Source organism: Octopus sinensis, linkage group LG23, assembly GCF_006345805.1.
Source record: "Octopus sinensis linkage group LG23, ASM634580v1, whole genome shotgun sequence".
NCBI classification, from domain to species: Eukaryota; Metazoa; Mollusca; class Cephalopoda; order Octopoda; family Octopodidae; genus Octopus; species Octopus sinensis.
In genome coordinates this window covers 22,439,812-22,459,773 of record NC_043019.1, presented here as the reverse complement: position 1 = coordinate 22,459,773, position 19,962 = coordinate 22,439,812, and the positions used below count along the sequence as shown (strand labels likewise).

General features: G+C 36.0%; 1 protein-coding gene across 5 annotated transcripts in view; it reads left to right on the top strand.

Annotated features, from left to right (window-relative positions):
• The window catches only part of LOC115223418 (prolyl 4-hydroxylase subunit alpha-1), a 112,813-nt gene extending 95,949 nt beyond the window's left edge, over positions 1 to 16,864 (top strand). For 2 of the 5 annotated variants that reach the window (XM_029793946.2, XM_029793945.2), the window contains exons 11-13: positions 2,624 to 2,689; positions 11,926 to 11,994; positions 14,483 to 16,864. In XM_029793946.2, the coding sequence (XP_029649806.1) occupies positions 2,624 to 2,689; positions 11,926 to 11,994; positions 14,483 to 14,650 (303 nt within the window). In that variant the 3' untranslated portion in view covers positions 14,651 to 16,864. Of the gene's footprint in view, positions 1 to 457; positions 521 to 2,623; positions 2,690 to 11,925; positions 11,995 to 14,482 lie in introns of all 5 variants that reach the window. The other 3 variants (XM_029793948.2, XM_036512657.1, XM_029793947.2) reach the window with 2 other exon arrangements.
• Positions 16,865 to 19,962: the final 3,098 nt, after the last annotated feature.

The window sequence follows — 19,962 nt, the reverse complement described above, 5'->3', positions numbered from 1 at the left end:
TGTGTTAATTTAATTAATTTAAAAAAAATTTTTTACTTTGCAGTTTGTACCATTTCCATCTTTGGTTTTAAATTTCAATTATGCTACAAAATTGTATATGAAAATATTTTGGTGGGTGCAGAGCAAAAAAAAAAAAACAAAGAGAAAGGTTGAAAAGAAAAAATGTTATTAGGATTATCTGTTAGTTATGTGAAGATTTTGCATCTGCTTGTCTCTAATCCATCCTAAATCCAACATGATGGTCAGAGAAACGTTGACGTACCGTTGGCGATGTAGACGAGAAGCCATCCATTATGATGGTGTTGATGATGGTTTTCTTACTTTTGAATGCTTTAATTCCTACATAACTCAAGTGGTCATTTTTTTTATGCAGTAAATTTTCAAGAATTTCAGTTTTTAGCCCTTTTTTATTATTTTTTTTGCAATTCCTTTTGCCTTATGATGATTGATCTTACAGAAACGAGAGATAGATGCTTTTGATGAAATGGTAGGAAACAGAATAGCTACATTCCTCTTTTATGTAAGTTTTTTGGTAACTGCTCCCCCGATGAAAATATCGGCTCACTTTCTTGTTGCTTGTTCAACATCTAGCTTCATTTTTTGTTGTTGTTTTGCATTACGTACCTAATTAGCTGGCTGATGTAAATGTGTAGCAACTAATTAACATATCCAACAGCTGAGATATGATATTTTTACAATGTACTCTCCACCTTTATATTATTATAATGGATCTCTTGTGGAATATCTCCCTCTACCCTTTCTGCCTCTTTCCCCTTCAAATATCCTTCTCTCTTTGCCTCCCGTTTCAACTCCTTTAATGATCAATAAGGATATCTGCTGCTCACCTGAGCATCACTTCACTCATATATCAAGGATGTTTGTGTTTGTATTAGTGCATATTTTAATTTTGATTATGATTATTATGTGACAAATATTTCATGGTTCAATAAAATAAAGTCAAGTACTGGGAGTTGAGTCAATGGTATTGACTAACACCCTTCCCCTTGAAACTTCTGGCCTTGTGTCTAAATTAGAAACCATTATTAAAAGATGAAAGAAATGCTAGTCTGTGATGTTCATGCCTTTCCTAAAGACATTAAACAACTTCAGTGACTGATGACAAGGGAATAGTAAAACATGCACATACACACACTCACAAACATTATGGAATCTAAATATCAGGGAATGCAGTGTTACCTTAAAAGCCTCCTGAGTTGCTGTTTAACCCTAGGTTCATCCTAATGAAGATCAAGCAGACTTGTGATCAAAGACATTCTACTCTGTGGAATTTTTATTATTTTTTTTTGTTAGACATAATGTATCTAAGACTATTTTATGTAATGTGTCTTACCATTTCTATAGTAAGTTGAATGAATAGTTACCTCTTCACCTAGTTGGATCACTTTTTACCTCTTTGTTATTGTTTAGAGTCCCAAGTCAACCCTAATCAAGTAGTCCAATGATGACAGACATTCCATTTGTGACCATCCCTATCAATTATCTTTTTTTTCAGCTGTAGAATATTTAGGATTGCTTTATCAAATATCTCCTTCCCTATTATATAAAGGCAGAAAGAATGTGACTTGAGCGAAGTTTGGGTGTTATTTCTAGTAGGTTTAACATTTGGATCAATTTTTTCCTCCTCTTTTATATAAACTTGAGGAAGTAAATATTTCTACCATGTGCTCTGTGTGTATGTGTGTGCATGTGTATCTAGGAATACTACAATGCAATGCTTTGGTGATTTTAAAAATATAAAAAAAAAAAACACAGAAAGAAAACAAAACAAATGGAGCAAGTGAGTAGGGGTTGATATTTAATAATAATAATAATAATTATCATTATTATTATTATTATTATTTAAGGCAGCAAGCTGGCAGAATCGTTAGCATACTGGGTAAAATGCTTGGCGGCATTTCATCTATCTTTTTTATGTTCTGAGTTCAAATTCCTCTGAGGTCAACTTTGCCTTTCATCACTTTCAGGATCGATAAAATAAGTACCAGTTGAGTACTGGGTCGATGTAATCGATTGACCCCCACTCCCCCAGATTTCAGGCCTTGTGCCTTTAGTAGGACAGATTATTATTATTATTATTATTATTATTACGATTAAGATGGTGAGCTGGCAGAATTGTTAGCATGTTGGAGAAAATGCTTAGCAGCATTTCTTCTGGCTTTTTGTATTCTCAGCTCAAACTCCACTGAGGTAAACTTTACCTTTCAACCTTTCAGGGTTGATAAAATATAGTACCAGTCAAATACTGGAGTCGATGTTAGCGACTATCCCCTTCTCTTGGAAACTGCTGGCATGTTCCAAAATTTGAAACCATTATTATCATTATTATTAATTTTTGCAATTAAAAAAGAATTTTTTTTTATCAAGTGTTTCTTTTTTTTTTTGCATTTCTGATTTTTTTTTTTTTTCACGTGTAACATCTTTTCACACTAACTTTCAAAAAAAAAAAACCAGAAAAAATGGCAACATAAAAATAGAAGAAAACGATTGCAAAATAGAAAAAAAGCAGAATAATAAAAAAAAAATTATATTTAAAAAAAAACAAAAAAAGAAGAAAATGCCACATTTTTCATCTGTCTTTGATATATATCTTTCATTTTATAAGAAAGAAGAAAAAAATGCCTTCAAGAGACTTGGCACTGGAAACAGGATAGCAACATTTTTAATATATGTAAGTTTACAAAGTTTGTTAAAACACTGTTTTTGGATATATACATATATATATATATATGTATATATTCACACACAAAAAAAAATAATAAATTTTATTGCTGATTTGCTTAAGTGTGAATGAGAGAGAGCATGCAAATTTGGCTGGGGAGAAAAACAGTCCCTGGAACCTAGATTGTAAGATTCCTAAAGAAGGCCCCTGAGTAAACCTTATTTAGTGAGTTGTTTCATTGCATTCATTAATTAATAACTAGCGATTAGTATGTTGATGGCATGTGTGAGTGTGTGTGTGTGTCTATATATGTCACTGGGTATGTGTGTGTGTTTTTGAGAGAGTGTTTGCTACACATATATTTGTGTGGATCATTGACCATTTTGAATGGTAACTAAGTTCCAAGTTGAAATGCACTCCCCCCCTCTCTCTCCCATGACCCCAGACTCATGATGTTGAACTCTTTTAAGAAGGCCTTAAGAATACCTTTGTGTCATTTGCATCGAAAATTGATCAACTAAAAGGCATTTCAGAAGTTGTTCCTCACCCATTCTGACCGTTTGACCAGACCATTGCAGCTGAGCTCTGTATGGGAGAGTGCGAAGACTGGGTAACACCATATGATAGCTGAAGATCTTAGTGGCTGAGATTTGTTCTTCCTAAAACTCTGCAGCATTTTGTGCAAGCAGTTCAGGTAGTACCTGTTGAGGTTTTATTTGTTTGCAATATACAGTCACCATCTCGGTGGGATATGGCTAAGTTGATAGATTAATGGTTGAGTAAACCTTAGCTTTGGTTCAGAAGCTGATACCACTTCATTCTGATGTTCTTGCAAAGTCTACCAAAGGCGATGATGGTTTTGAAAATTCTTAAAGTGAATACTGCCAAGTTATGCAAACCTGTCATTAGACAATAGTATCTGATAACTTAAATAAAGATTTTAGCTACCAAAAATTTTAAATAAAGATTTTAGCATCTGATAACTTCAACATGATTACAGTCATTTACTCATTGCAAAGGATTCGTTGGCACATAAATTCAGTTTTCTTTGTGCTGATGGCAAGGCCAAAGGTCTTTGCAGCAGAGGTGAACTTGCTCCTGCACAGCTTGCTACATCTCAACTTGCATTAAGAGCTCAGTCATGCATAAATAGAATCTTGTCCTTAGTACCTTCCTTGACTTTGGTTCCATCAGTATGATAGCAAAAGTCTTGGAGTATATAAAACAGTATGGTTGAAAATATCATGTTAAATAGCACAGTTGCTGATACACAACCTTGTTTAACACTTTATGAATTAGAATACTACCGTCCACTCACCCTAGTCAGAAAACATACCCTTATGTCTGTACCAGGGGAATAAACTTATCAAGACAAATAGTTTTGTATGGTCAATAAACATTGTGTAGAGCAGACGATGGTGCTGTTCTTGATATTTCTCTTTAAGTATGAAAACAGTAAGCATCATGTTGGTTCTTTGTGGATGGAGAAGAGAAGCCATAAAGGAATATGGTGAAAATATTGGTGGTAATTAGTTAGTACTTATATATATACACACATGTGCACACATACACAGGTGAGGGTTGGTGAGAGAAAGAACACCTGGCTGTTGAAAATATGCCTCACCAAATTCTGTCTGATCCATGCAAGCATGAAAAAATGGAGGTTAAACAAGAATGATGATGATAATGAACAAGATATATATATCATCATCATCATCATCATTTAACATCCGCTTTCCATGCTGGCATGGGTTGGACGATTTGACTGAGGACTGGCAAGGCAGATGGCTGCACCAGGCTCCAGTCTGATCTGGCAGAGTTTCTACAGCTGGATGCCCTTCCTAATGCCAACCACTCCGAGAATGTAGTGGGTGCTTTTATGTGCCACCGGTACGAGGGCCAGTCAAGCGGTACTGCCAACGGCCATGCTCGAATAGTGTTTTTTACGTGCATCCTGCTCAGAAGCCAGTCCAGCGGCACTGGCAACAACCTCGTTCGAATATTGTTTTTCATGTGCCACCAGCACAAGTGTCAGTAAGGTGACGCTGGTAACGATCACACTCAAATGGTGCTTTTTACATGCCAGTATGTCTTTTGACCAATATGTCTTTTGGTATATCTTGGATACATTTGTTTACTGTGTCCTGCTTTAATTCAATGTGGTTCAAATGAGAATTGGGCAGGGGTGGTAGGGTGACCTATATTTTCTTGCAGATCACCCCCAGTACTTGCCTGGTACTTATCTTATTGCCCACAAAAGGACGACAGCTAAAGTTGACCTCAGCCAAATGTGCTAAAATTATTTTTTGCATAGCTTTTACCTGTTAGTCATGCACTTGAGGATACACACAAACATCACAACTTTGTGCACTTGTTCTGCTCCATCTCACTACACTTTAGAGTAGTTTTGAATTACATATTCTTAACCAGTCCACCTACTCACTACACTTTTGTGCCTCATCAAAGGAGAAACTAATAATAATGATGGCTCTTAACTAAGCACAAAACCCTCTGATTAATCATAAGTATTCAAGCTAATGAGTGAACCTCTATGTTGTAATTCAATCTGTTAGATATAGTAGTTAAATTTCCCTTTTAAATTACAATTTATATTGTACTGTCTTAGAAAATAAGACACACTGAATAATGGTAGTTCCAGATAGAAGAATGTCTGAAATAAAAGATGGGATGGTCATGGCTGGACTACTTTTAATTAAAGGTATATGCATGATCAATTCTAAGGACTAAAATACAAAAGCAGCATGTTTTTTGGGGATTTTATTTTGCCACAAGAGTGGTGGATAAAAGGATATTACAAGGGCAAATTTGTACACAAAAAACGAGGTCACTCTTTGGGCTCAGTTTGGAAAAGAAGCATGAACAAAAAAAAAAACACGATGCGAACGTTAATAACAATAATAACAGCTTCTAACATTAATAATAATAATAATAATAATATTAATAAAAATTTGTAATTGTTTTCAACAACGAGTATTTCTGTTTTCAACAATGAGTGTTTCAGTTTTTCCAGTTCCACTGGAACTGCTTCCTCAGTGGATTATAGAGCAAGTGGCTGAATATTCCACAGACATTTGTATACCCTTAGTATAATCCTCAGATATGACACATGGTGTGACAAGGCCAGCTCATTGTATTACAGGTATAGTAATCCATCCGATGGGCTCCCGCTCAATTTCTATCTTTCCAGTTTCACTTACAAGGGCTTGGATCAGTCTATGGACTTATGGTGAAATGATTCTCATTGCTACTCCTTGCGATCAAACCTGGAATCTTATGATTGTGAAACGAATTCCTTGACCTCTCAGCTAAATCTGTGTCCAAACAACAACAATTAATAATGTGTCAGTAGTGGTGGGCACAAACACCACATCTAAATATCATTGCTTTATAGTTTTAAACCCATGATATTCTGTGGTTAAATCCCTTTATTACTACCTGGTTTTGGGTTCAGTCCCACTGTGTTGCACCTTAGACAAGTATCGTTAATCTTTTACCATAGTCCTGGGCCAACTGAAGCCTTGTAAGTGAAATTTGGTAGATGTAAAATCCCATTAGCTGGATTGTCCCCATTCTTGGTTGACAGACTTAATATGACACCCTGTTTTCCACTATATAGCTCCCTTTTTTCAGTGCCTTTAATGGGGTCTGAACATTCACAGTAAGGTATCAGATCCAAGGATGGATAACCTACTCACTTCTTACCATCAGTCATACAGTCCCTGCAAAAGAATACTGGACACTTTTTTTCCCAGCAGTCTTAGAATCTCTCTCCAAACGGGTCACAAATGCTAGTTTTTCTTTTATCAGTCTCAGAGCCCCCTCCCTAAAGGTCACAGATACCTCCTTTTCTCCCAATAATCTCAAAGACTCTGACAAAGGATCATGGATGCTTCTTTCCCTCTTCTAAGTCATTAAAAAAGAAAATAAATCCTTCTTGGTTGACTTGTACTTTGTCCCTTTTTCCGCCTCTCTCACCAATGTTGAAGTCCCTGCAAAAGTCTTATCAACCTCACTAAAGTATTTACTCTTGTCCCTAATGAGAGAAAAATCACTCCTTAAAAATTCTACAATTTAATAAGTTATAATTGATTGTGAGTTAAAGATCCAATTAAATTATGATTTTAATTATGAGTTACAATAATCCTGAGTTGTTTGTTAATATAAATCTCAGCTGTTGGAATTCATTTGTAGCAATATTTACTAATTAATTGTTTTAATTAAATGTTGGGTGTGTGTGTGTTTATGTGCATGTCTGTACATGTTTTTGTTTATATTTGTGTTTGTATATGTGTACACTTACTGTATGTACCCTAATATAAGAATTTATATATTTTTGCTCTCAAAATAAATAAATAAATACCTCTTCACAATCTGCCATGCTGCAGTTCCATAGCTTCACCATATCCCTGGCAGGGTGGCTGAATGGGTGATATGCCTTGCCAAGGAGTAGTCCATAACTCTGTGAGGTATTTTTAAAATACTCACATACCTGCGTGCTTATCTAGAAATATAATTAAACATCATTTAATGTCTCCTTCCTTTTTTTAAAGACAGTATGATGCAATTTAAAGAAAACTTGGTTGCTATTTCAAGCAAATTGAGTGACCACCACATAGATACTTCCTTTTATTCACAATGTTCAACAAGAAATTGGTGTAGATTTTATTGAGGTACATACAGTGTGCATAGAGGCAATGTGGCTCAGTGGTTAAGAGTTTTACTTTCCAACAACGAGGGCATGGGTTCAATCCCATGCCATGGCATATTGGGCAAATGTTATTTTCTATAGTCTCAGGTTGATGCATACCTTGTGAGTGACATTATGTAAATGAAAACTGTATGGAAGCCTGCTGGATGAATTACACCAGTAATCCGAAGTACAAATTTGTCACATGCACTGTGGCAAGCTGATTTGGCCAGAGAATGATTACATGTATCAGTGGAATACATATTTATTCAGGAACAGGTAATTCACTTAATCTAACAAATAGGTATTTGCTGTCAAGCATTGAAGGTCGACCAACCATACAGTATGTGTGTATATATGTAAGTATTAGGTATGTGTGTATTTGTATGTGTGATTATATACTTGGTTATTTTATGTATACTATTGATACACATACATATATATATATATAAATGAATGTCTACTCATATAGATATATGCATGATTAAACACACATACATATGTGAGTATGTATATATACATATCAAAATGTATGAAAACGTGTGTGTGTGTACAAGGTGGTTTCAGAAGTTTTCAGACTTTTTCAGGAGAGACATTTATTAATTTTAGGCAAGTACAAAACCCTAATCTGCCTCAAAGCAGTTTCCTCTGACTTCAGTGCACTTGTTGTAGCACTCTTGCCATTTTGTGAAGGCCTCGTGGAAGTCCTCCAAGGTGAACATGTCCATGACCCTTGGCACAGCCTCCTTCATCTTCAAAACTACTCCAGAAGTTCTTCAGCTTGAAGAGTAACCAAACGTCACTGGGAGCAAGGGCTGGACTATATCCCCATTTCTGTCGAGTAGTTGGTTCTCAGGATGCTAATCTCTTAGCACCTTTGGAACAAACTTCACACAAATTTTACACGACTCTTTTATTCTTTTACTTGTTTCAGTCATTTGACTGTGGCCATGCTGGAGCACTGCCTTTAGTTGAGCAAATCAACCCCAGGACTTATTCTTTGTAAGCTTAGTACTTATTCTATTGGTCTCACCTGCGTTCTGCAAACTAGACACCTGTAATTAGCAGCATTTAGTAAGGTGTGTTCAAAGTGCTGTTACAGATGTCTCCTTCATTCTGAAGAGAATCAGGCAGGTCAACTTATATGTATAGAAATGAAATGCTAAAATTTTGCTGAACCGCTAAGTTACAGGGACCTAAAGACACCAGCATCGGTTGGGGACAAACACAGACACACAAACATACACACACACACATATATATATATATATTATATATATATATACATATATATATACATACATATATACGATGGGCTTCTTTCAGTTTCCGTCTACCAAATCCACTCACAAGGCTTTGGTCGACCCGAGGCTATAGTAGAAGACACTTGCCAAGGTGCCACGCAGTAGGACTGAACCCGGAACCATGTGGTTGGTAAACAAGCTACTTACCACACAGCCACTCCTACAAGTTCATATCTTCATGAATAGTTCTGTGTTAAATTGCCGCACCAACTCCAAATTGTATGCTTATTGCCTTTACAGACAAACAATGAGCTTCATCAAGAAAATTGCAAATTTTCTCGACCTGCTCTGATATTCAAAAGGCTCTCTCCTTCCCCAACCTCATTTTTCTCTCATCTTCTCTCTACCATCCTTGATCCTTTTGTGCCAGCATACAAATTAATTCATAAGCAACCTGGAGCAGTTCATAAGTTTGTGTAATGTTTTTGCCCAATTTAACACAAAACATTATCGCATAGCAAAGATTCCAAATGTCACACCTGCGTTGTGCAAACTAGACACCTGTAATTAGCAGCATTTAGTAAGGTGTGTTCAAAGTGCTGTTGCAGATGTCTCCTTCATTCTGGAATAAGAGAAGCAGGCAGGTCAACTTATATGTATAGAAATGAAATACTAAAATTACAATAATCTAGGCTAATTACAATTGTCTCCTAAAAAGTTTTTAAATTTCTGCAATTCATATGTATATGTGCTTGTGTGTGTGTGTGTGTGCATATATATATATTTATGTATTGTATATAATATATATATATATATGTGTATCAATATATATATATATATATATATAGATGTATCATATATATGATACAGCACTTTGAACACACCTTACTAAATGCTGCTAATTACAGGTGTCTAGTTTGCACAACGCAGGTGTGACATTTGGAATCTTTGCTATGCGATAATGTTTTGTGTTAAATTGGGCAAAAACATTACACAAACTTATGAACTGCTCCAGGTTGCTTATGAATTAATTTGTATGCTGGCACAAAAGGATCAAGGATGGTAGAGAGAAGATGAGAGAAAAATGAGGTTGGGGAAGGAGAGAGCCTTTTGAATATCAGAGCAGGTCGAGAAAATTTGCAATTTTCTTGATGAAGCTCATTGTTTGTCTGTAAAGGCAATAAGCATACAATTTGGAGTTGGTGCGGCAATTTAACACAGAACTATTCATGAAGATATGAATTGTAGGAGTGTGTATATGTGTGTATATACACACATCTATATGTATATGTATATATATATATATGTGTATGTGTGTGTGTGTGTATATATATATATATGTATATATATATATATATATATATATATATATATATATATATATATAGTACAAATACTTGTATTGAAATTTGTAATTGCCAATCTAATTTTCAATTTGTTTATTTATTTATTGTATATTAATGCTTCTTGTTTGTGAAGTGTGTGTGTTTAGTGTGCTAGTGAATATGAGAAAAAGTTTTTATGAACATTTGTGTGCATATCTCAGACTGCATGTCTGTGTGTGCATTGAATAAGCTATAAAAATATATTATTAGAAAAAACCCACTGAGGCATATAGCTCATACACACCATCTGCATGCAAAAGAAAGAAATAACTGCTAAAATACACAAATAGTTAAGTTGGTGTTAACACATTTTAATGTAAAGACCATCAACTAAAAAAAAGAAAAAGAAAAGAAATCACTTAGAAATAATTATGTGTGAGTAAATAAAAGACAACGTTAACTTGATGACTTGATTAATAGTATTTTAATCATTATTTAGTACCAAGTAAGGGAGATAACTTCAGTCATGTTCTGGTTTTGTTAGACCTCATCACTGTTAGATAGCTATTAACATGTCTTGAGTTGTCTCTTATATGTGCTTAAATTATTAGAATAATATTAATCATTGAAATGTTGTTATCTTTTGCCTCGCCACATTATTATATTTAATTATACTGTTTTTGTTTTTTGTTTTTTCTTTGCTGTTTAAATAATGCTGTATACACTAACTTAAACATTTGTGTATAGTGTCTGAACTTATGTGTGTGTGTGTGTGTATTGTTACAAAATATTGTTCTATAAAATTATAATTATGTTGTTTACAGATTAAAATGTAATAAGGCTTGTAGTTAATAAGAATTGATTGTATTATTATTATTATTAGTAGTAGTAGTAGTATTAGTTGTATCAAAGGCGGTGGGTTGGCAGAATTGGTAATGCATTATCAAAATGTCTTGCTGTATTTGTTCTGGCTTGAATCCCGCCATGGCCAACTTTGTCTTTCTTCCCTTAAGGGTCAATAAAATAAAGTACCAGAGCTGATAGTACCTTTTAACCACCATCTGCCCCAAATGACTGGTTTTGTACCTAAATTTGAAGGCATGATTAGAGCCGGTAAAATGATTAGAACATTAGAAAAAATGTTGTGCAGTATTTCTTCTGGCTCTTTAAGGTCTGAGTTCAGATCCCATAGAGATCAGCTTTGCCTTTTATCCTTTGAGGGTTAATGATATGAAGTATCAATCAAGATCAAATACCAGAATCAATGTCATCAACTTGCCCCTCTCTCTCTAAAAGTGTTTGTCCCATACACAAATTAGAAGGAATCGTTATCATGTACCCCAAGGTGGCAGCTGGCAAAATCATTAGCTTATTGGGACCAAAATACTTACTGAATTTTCTTCTTTATGCTTCGAGCTGACATTTGACTGAGATCAACTTTGCTTGTCATAAGTACCAGTCAGTTACTGGGGGTCAATGTAAATGGCTATCCTCTTCTCTAACATTGCTGGCCTTGTGCCAAAATAAGTATTATTATTGATTTGACTCAGGTTCAGTCTTATTCCTGGCAGGATCTAGGTGTGTAGTGGGTTACCACCTGTAACCTTAGCTTTCCACTAGCTTTCAAGTTGCGTAGAACCTTCCTCATAATCTTTCCTCTCCTTAACAGGTAAACTATGCCTAGTGGTATTTAGTGAAGATCCTTTTACATTCTGAGTTCAAATCCTGCCAAAGTTGACTCTGCCTTCCATCCTTCCAAGTGAAGGGAGGGATCAGAAAAATAAAGTACCAGCTACATAATGGGGTCAATATAACTGACCACACCCACCCCTCCTCTAAATTTGTGGCTAGGTTCCAAGTTTAGAAATTCTTATTGTTAAAACTGTTCAGTTGTAAATTTGTTTCCTATAATCTATAATCAATAATCAATATTTGTGAGTTGTTCAACGATTCAATATGTTTCTACAGATGTCTGATATTCCAAGCGGTGGAGCAACAGTTTTCCCTTATATTGGACTGAAGTTATTTCCCAAAAAAGTAAGAAATATATTATCATTCAAATAAACATTATTATTGTTGTTGTTATTCATTATTGTTGTTATTGCTATTGCTGTTATTACTGTTATTATTACTATCATTAACCCTTTCGTTACTGTATTTATTTTGAGATGCTCTGTGTTTCTTTCAATTATTTTAAATATAACAAAGAATTTGGTAAAATAACTTAGTTATCATTAAGCTAGTATTAGGAATATAAATTGCAACTAAGGTTTGGTGGTATATTTTGATGCAAAACTTATAAAAACAAGACATTTGTTCTACAGAGCCAGAGCTGGGTTGGTAACGAAAGGGTTAAAGCAACAAGTTGGAAGAACTGTTAGCATGCTGGACGAAATGCTTAGTGGTATTTCACCTGTCGCTATGCCCAGAGTTCAAATCCTGCTGAGGTTGACTTCGCCTTTCATCCTTTCGGGGTCAATTGAATTAAGTACCAGTGAATCAATCGACTAATCGCCTCTCCTCAAATTTCAGTCTTTCTGCCTATAATAGAAAGGATTATTATTACTTTCATTGTTTCACCTGTCTGCACATTCTGAGTTCAAATTCTGTCAAGGTTGACTTTGCCTTTCATCCCTAGTATCAGTTGAATACTGGGGGGTCAATATAATTGACTTGCCTCCTCCCTCAGATTGATACCCAAACATTTTCGAATTTTTGTTTTTTTATAGCTTTCAGTGTGAATGCCAAATAGTACAGCACGTCGTTTCCAAGTTTCTGGCAGAAGGAATTGCACCAAGGTGCTATTTTTCTCACAGACAGTGTCCAACTGACCCTACTATACTGTGTATTCGACAAAATCAAAAACAATGTACATGCGTGAAATTGAAAATATAATATGGCAATAATTTACCCATCGCACCCTATATATATATATAGCTGTATAATAATAAATCATAATAATATATATATTCTCCAATTTGACACAACAATTTTTAAATACAAACAAATGACCAAAAAGTGATGAGCTAACCTCAGCCAGGATCAAACTCACAAATCAACACTAACATGGCTCCTTGTGCATCTGATTGGGCCAAATGCTCACCCATCAATTTCATCCAAATTTAATGAATATATACTTAAACTGTCTAATACTATAATTTATAGAGTGTTAAACACTTTTGGTATACAAAATAGGAACTCCTTCATAGAGTAATTGCTGCGTTTGTTGAGTATATAAACAGTTTGGCTGCTTGTTTCTCTGGAGACTGTCAGAGTGATGTGGAAATTGATTTAGGTTGTTCATCATTTTTTTCAGTCTGTGGAGAAATGGCTAAAATTTTTCCTGTTTATAATTATACCATATGTTACATGTAATATTTATAAACAAACCAGAAAGGCTTTGTAAGTTATGGAGAGAAAGCTACTATGGAAGACTCATAGTATATGTGTATATATGCCTATGATGCTGCTGAGGGTTTACAGCCCAAGCAAGCAAGAAGTGTCTGTGTATCTGTTTGAGTGTAGACAGACAAACACACGCACACACATTATACACTTGGAGGGCATCCAGCCATAGAAACCTGGCCAAAGTTGACTCTGGAGCACAGTGCAGTCTTGTGGCCTGTTAGATTCTGTGAAACTATCAAACCTATGCAGCATGGAAAATGGACATTAATTAAGGTTGATGACATACACACACACAATGGACTCCTTTCAATTTCTGTGTACCAAATCCACTCACAAAGCTTCGACAGTTTCAAGGTGTTGTAGAAAACACTTGCCCATGGTGCTATGCAGTGGAACAGAACCCTGAACCATGGAGTCAGGAAGCAAACTTTTAACAACACAGCCATGCCTGTATCTATATATACATTATATACATTTACTCCTCTACCTGTTCAAGTTCAAATTTCTTGAGCACTATGAAGTGTATTCTATACAGAGAATACACGTCTTTAATCATCATCATCATCATCATCATTTAGAGTCCGCTTTCCATGCTAGCATGGGTTGGACGGTTCAACTGGGGTCTGTGAAGCCAGAAGGCTGCATCAGGCCCAGTCTGATCTGGCAGTGTTTCTACGGCTGGATGCCCTTCCTAACGCCAACCACTCCGTGAGTGTAGTGGGTGCTTTTTACGTGCCAGACGGAGCTGGCAAACGGCCATGGACGGATGGTGCTTTTTACGTGCCACCGGCAAGGCTGGCAACGGCCACGATCGGATGGTGCTTTTTACGTGCCACCGGCACGGGGGCCAGGCGAGGCTGGCAACGGCCACGAACGGATGGTGCTTTTATGTGCCACCGGCACGGGGGCCAGGCGAGGCTGGCAACGGCCACAAACGGATGGTGCTACGTGCCACACATTTATAGAAAAGCTGAAAGTTTTATCTTTTCTTGTACCTCATACATTATTAATATAATTTTTCTTTGAAACATTTTCTTGCATTTCTTTGATTCCACTTTCAGTAATTTGAAGATTATTTCAAATTCACAAGATTTACTTTATAATTATTTCTTGATAGGGCACAGCCGCATTCTGGTACAACTTGCACAAGAGTGGAGAAGGAATCTTCAATACGCGACACGCCGCCTGCCCAGTCTTGGTGGGTAACAAATGGGTAATGAACAAATGGATCCACGAGCGAGGCCAAGAATTTCGACGACCATGCAGTTTAAGCTCCAAGTTATAGAACAATTTTAGACTCCTAATCAATAGAACTGGAAAAAAAAAAATAAATAAGTAAAACAAAAATATAAATAAAATCTCCATCCAAAACTATCATCACTAACTACTGCCCTGGACTCATGTTCCCTATTTCTTCCTCTTCTTCCTTTGTTCTTTCCTCTCACCTATTCTCCTCATCCCCACCTCCCTCTCTCTCATGTCTTGCCCTGAGTTTCAGGCTCATTTTTGTTTTGCTTCACTCCCCTTCCTCGTCTCTTCTCTCATCTGTCTTGTGTCTGTCTGTGCGTCTCTCTCTAGTGCTCATCTACACATCAAAACTCCTGCATTCTCCGGAAAACAAAGCAAAAAGAAAAAAAAACGTTGTGGTGGTGGTAGTGGTGTTGGAACTTTGAGATATATGCCCCAGTATGGGCATAACCAGGTGATTGACTGAAACCAGCACAAGTAATATACAGTAATATATTATATATGTAGGTGTTTATGTGTGTGACATCATGGTCTATATTATAAGTGCTCCCTCTAACTCAAAATTGAATTTGTTTTACTTGTGCAGTGCTTTTATACATCAGGAGATAGGTTATATACCTCAGACCAGAGATTCGAATTTATTTTGAGCGTGACTTGAGTATATGGTGCTGACGAGCTGAAATAACAGTGAAATATTGATATCCACTGTTCTCGTTCACCTACAGAGCAATTCATTTCATCTGGTTTTGAGGTACAGTGTTTTTTTTTTAAGACTCTATCTCTTCAAGGTACTTTCCCTGGATGAAATACCGCAGCCTAAAAGCGCTTAAGCAAAACATGTCCGTTAAGTATGTGACATCAATAATGTTTATATGTGTGCAGACATACATATCTACATATGTATATATATATTTCTATGTCCACTGTGGAAACACTATATAACATGATTGACACACTTCCACAGTGTCTACTGTGTTGTATGATGGTTGTTTAAATGTAGAAAATTACAATAACAAAACAAAAAGTTGAACAAATCATTGAAGAACTTTTATGCCATTTAAGAATATTATTTTAAAATACCAACAAATATTTTAGATTTTTTTAATATATTCTTTCGTTTTTTATTTAATATCTAAAAAAAATTCTTTTTCCATTAAATTTTTTTTTTAACATTGCTTGTTGTAGTAGAGGTTGGAAAGATTGTTCAGAATTCTCATTTTCCCAGATCTAGCCATCGACTCATCTAAAACTCCCTTGAATCTCTGCCCATCCTCTCACTCCATTTTTGATATTTGCAAATCATGGGCTGAAATTCTACATACCAATAGATGTTTTGAAGCTATCAAAAATATAAAAACATATCCTACTTTGCTGGTTTCCTCAACCCCTCTTCCAATATGCTCCCTTCTCAAACTATATCCCTGTCTATCTTGCCCTTTTCGGCTCTATGTCTGCCTCTTTATATCTATCTGTCTACTCCTGTCTATTTGCTTCTCTCTCCCCTTTCAACTGCCTTTATTCGCAAAGTCTAACCCTAAGACGCTTCATTTAAAACCATTTATTTTTTTCTGGAAGAACAGAACAAATTGTCCACAATGCTTTTTTTGAAAAAAAGAAAAATTCCCCCCAATCGTCTTACATAGCCCACATCCAAAATGGCTCGAGTTTTTAGATTCTGTCTCCTCCCTCCCCAGACACACACCACTACCATCACTATACACCACCGCCGCCGCTTTTGAAGATTTTCAAAGGCCTCCTTCCCTTTTCCATTTCCCTCTGACCCTGGTTTAAAAAATACAAGAATATATAAAATATAAGATGGAAAAGAAAATCTCAAGAGTCTCAAAATTTCTTAAATTCTTCCAAAAACAAAAGCAATAACAATATTCTTTATCAATTTCTTGTCCCCCAAATCTTTTTCTCTTATTTTTTTTAATAAACATTATATATATAATATATATATAAAAAAGACTTTGAATATATATATATAATTAAAAATAAAGACAATAACTAAAAAAAATACAAACTTTAAAATCCAAGAAAATATGTTGAACAGAAGAATGAATGGAAATAATTTTGCTTGGCATCGGAGGAAGAAAAAATGGTTTTTATTATCTTTTTTTTTTCGTTTTTACATTTTTTTTTCTCTTTTTATTATATTTTTTTTTTTTAAGAAAAAAGAAATTTGCATGAAGAAAACAAAAGAAAACTTATCTGAATGAATTTGCCTCTTAAAAGAATTTGTTGCTTTGATATGGTTTTTGTTTTTATTTCAATGGTTTGGTCAGGTGATGTGTATGGATGAGGAGAGCTGCATTAAGAAGTGCTGGTCACTTGACTCTTGAGTATTCAGGTTACTCTGTCAAGTATGATTTTTATTTCTTATATCTTTTTTACTTGTTTCAGTCATTAGACTGGGACCATGCTAAGACACGACTTTGTGCAATTTGTAATTGAATGAAGCAGCCTCAATATTTTTTTTAAGCATGGTGCTAACTTTATCAGTTTTTTGCCGAACAGCTCAGTTACGAAGATATAAACACATAAACAACAGTTATTAAACGGTGATCACACACATATATAAGCGGGCTGGCAGAAACGTTAGCGCGCCGGTCGAAATGCTTAGCGGTATTTCGTCTGTCGTTACGTTCTGAGTTCAAATTCTGCCGAGGTCGACTTTGCCTTTCATCCTTTCGGGGTCGATAAATAAAGTACCAGTTTCGCACTGGGGTCGATGTAATCGACTTAATCCCTTTGTCTGTCCTTGTTTGTCCTCTCCATGTTTAGCCCCTTGTGGGTAGTAAAGAAATATATATAAGAAGGGCTTCTTTCAGTTTCCATCTACTAAATCCACTCAGAAGGCTTTGGTCAGTCTGAGACTATAGTAGAAGACACTTGCCCAAGGTACCATGCAGTGGGACTGAACCCAGAACCATGTAGTTGGGAAGGAAGCTTCTTACCACACAACCATTCCTTCAACAGGCAGCTTTACATGCTAGAAGAAGCAGTCAAAACAACCAAAACCACATTTAAGGGCAATTTTGAAGGGAATGAAAACTAAAAACTATTACCTTGTTATTTTTTTGACTGCTTCTTCCAGGGTGTTGAAGGCAGCTTCTCTTGTGTTTAAATGTACACTATTTTATATTGAGAATATGTTGTCTATTGACTTTTTATACATGCTAGGCCACTGGTAGTGAAATTTCTACAAAAAACTCCCTACCTTATATATTTTACCTCTGTCTATCTATATTTTAATATCTTTTAGTTAAAAGGGAAGACAGTATCTATGACCCTTTACAGGGCCTCCCAAATAAGGAGGTGGAGAGAAAGGCACCAGATGGTGGTGTTAAACTGGCCATGCTGGAGCACTACCTTAAAGGGTCATAGTCATTGACCCTAGGGCTTATTCTTTGTAAGCTTAATACTTATTCTATTGGCCTTTTTTTGCTGAACTGCTAAGTTATAGGGAGATAGACACCAGCATCAGTTGTCAAGTGATGGTGGGAGGACAAAATCAGACATAAAAATATATACACACGTACATATATTTATATATATATATATACAAAAGGCTTCTTTCAGTTTCCGCCTATCAAATCCACTCACAAGGCTTTGGAAAGCCCAAGGCTATAGTAGAAGACACTTGTCCAAGGTGCCACACAGTAGGCCTGAACCTGGAACCATGTGGTTGGGAAGCTAACTTCTTACCACACAGCCATACCTTTGTTGTCTATGTCAATCTGTTTCGTATATATGATTGATAAATAGTTTTGCATTATAATACTACACATCTTCATTTTACATGTGTTTTTCCATGTAGCAATGGATGGAAGCACTCCGTCGGTTATGACGATGAGGGTTCCGGTTGATCTGAATCAACGGAACAGCCTGTTCGTGAAATTAACATGTAAGTGGCTGAGCACTCCACAGACACGTGTACCCTTAACATAATTCTCGGGGATATTCAGCGTGACACAGAGAGTGACAAGGCCGGCCCCTTGAAATACAGGTACAACAGAAACAGGAAGTAAGAGTGAGAGAAAGTTGTGGTGAAAGAGCACAGCAGGGATCACCACCATCCCCTGCCGGAGCCTTGTGGAGTTTTTAGGTGTTTTCGCTCAATAAACACTCACAACGCCCGGTCTGGGAATCGAAACTGCGATCCTATGACCGCGAGTCCGCTGCCCTAACCACTGGGTCATTGCGCCTCCAAGCAATGGATAGGATAAGACGGGTGTCACACAGTGCTTCATCACTTGCTACATACAGTCCTTCATCAGTTGGCACATGCAGCAACAGAGAAAACCAAAGATATTTGTTAGACGACAGAATTCATGGTAGAGATTACTTAAACAGTGGTTCTCAATGTCTTTTCACCTATGGAAGCCTTTGATTCCTATTTCACTCCAAGAAACTCCTTTTATATTTTTATAATTAAATATCATGAGGAATTGTAAAAAGAATTGTTTAAGCATTTTGTGTATTGTGGAAGTATAACCAATTGCAGGAATTGTTCAAATATTTGGTGTATCTACAAGTATAAGCAATTTATTGCTCATAAATTTTAACACCAAAATCTCATATGGATCCCTGGCACAGTCATGTCTATTTGACATCATCTCCATGTATTCCTCCTTTCTTTGACAAGGTTTCATCCAACGGATGCATCTCTTATCATCTGCCACTTTACAGAATGAACCAAATGTATTTCATCATGGTACTGCCATAAATGAGATGATTTCCCACAAAATTAAAGGGTACCCCCTATCTACCCTAACCTTCTACCATGCAATTTAATATGTATTTTATGTATCACTCCATCATTAACACAGGACTTTTATAGAGAAACAATACCAACCAGCCCAGCCGGAATGACACACATGTACATTGTTAGATTAAATTACCTCTGATTGTATCATATACATACAAACCTTTTTAACTAAAAGAAAAATAGATAGATAGAGGGAGAGGTAGGTAGGTAGGTAACCTATAAATAGACTACACACATAGATAAACAGGTAGACAGACAGGTTCACTCACATATACATACATACTGCCACTGGTAGTATGTAACCCAGTACAACCTGTCACATGGCTGGGCCATATTCCATTACACCTAAATCCTCAATTCTACCAAACCTATATATTTTTTCAAACTTGTTTGGTAAGGGTGGTTTTCACTGGGCAAAAAAACAAAACTATGTTCAAGGTGTCGTCCTCTCTTTGGGTCTGTGGAGGAGAGATTGCCATTCTTCCACCCACCTACTCATTCACTCAAGGACAGACATATCAGCTGACCATCTCACGCTTTACACATACATACATGACCACTTGGTTCAAAGTCTC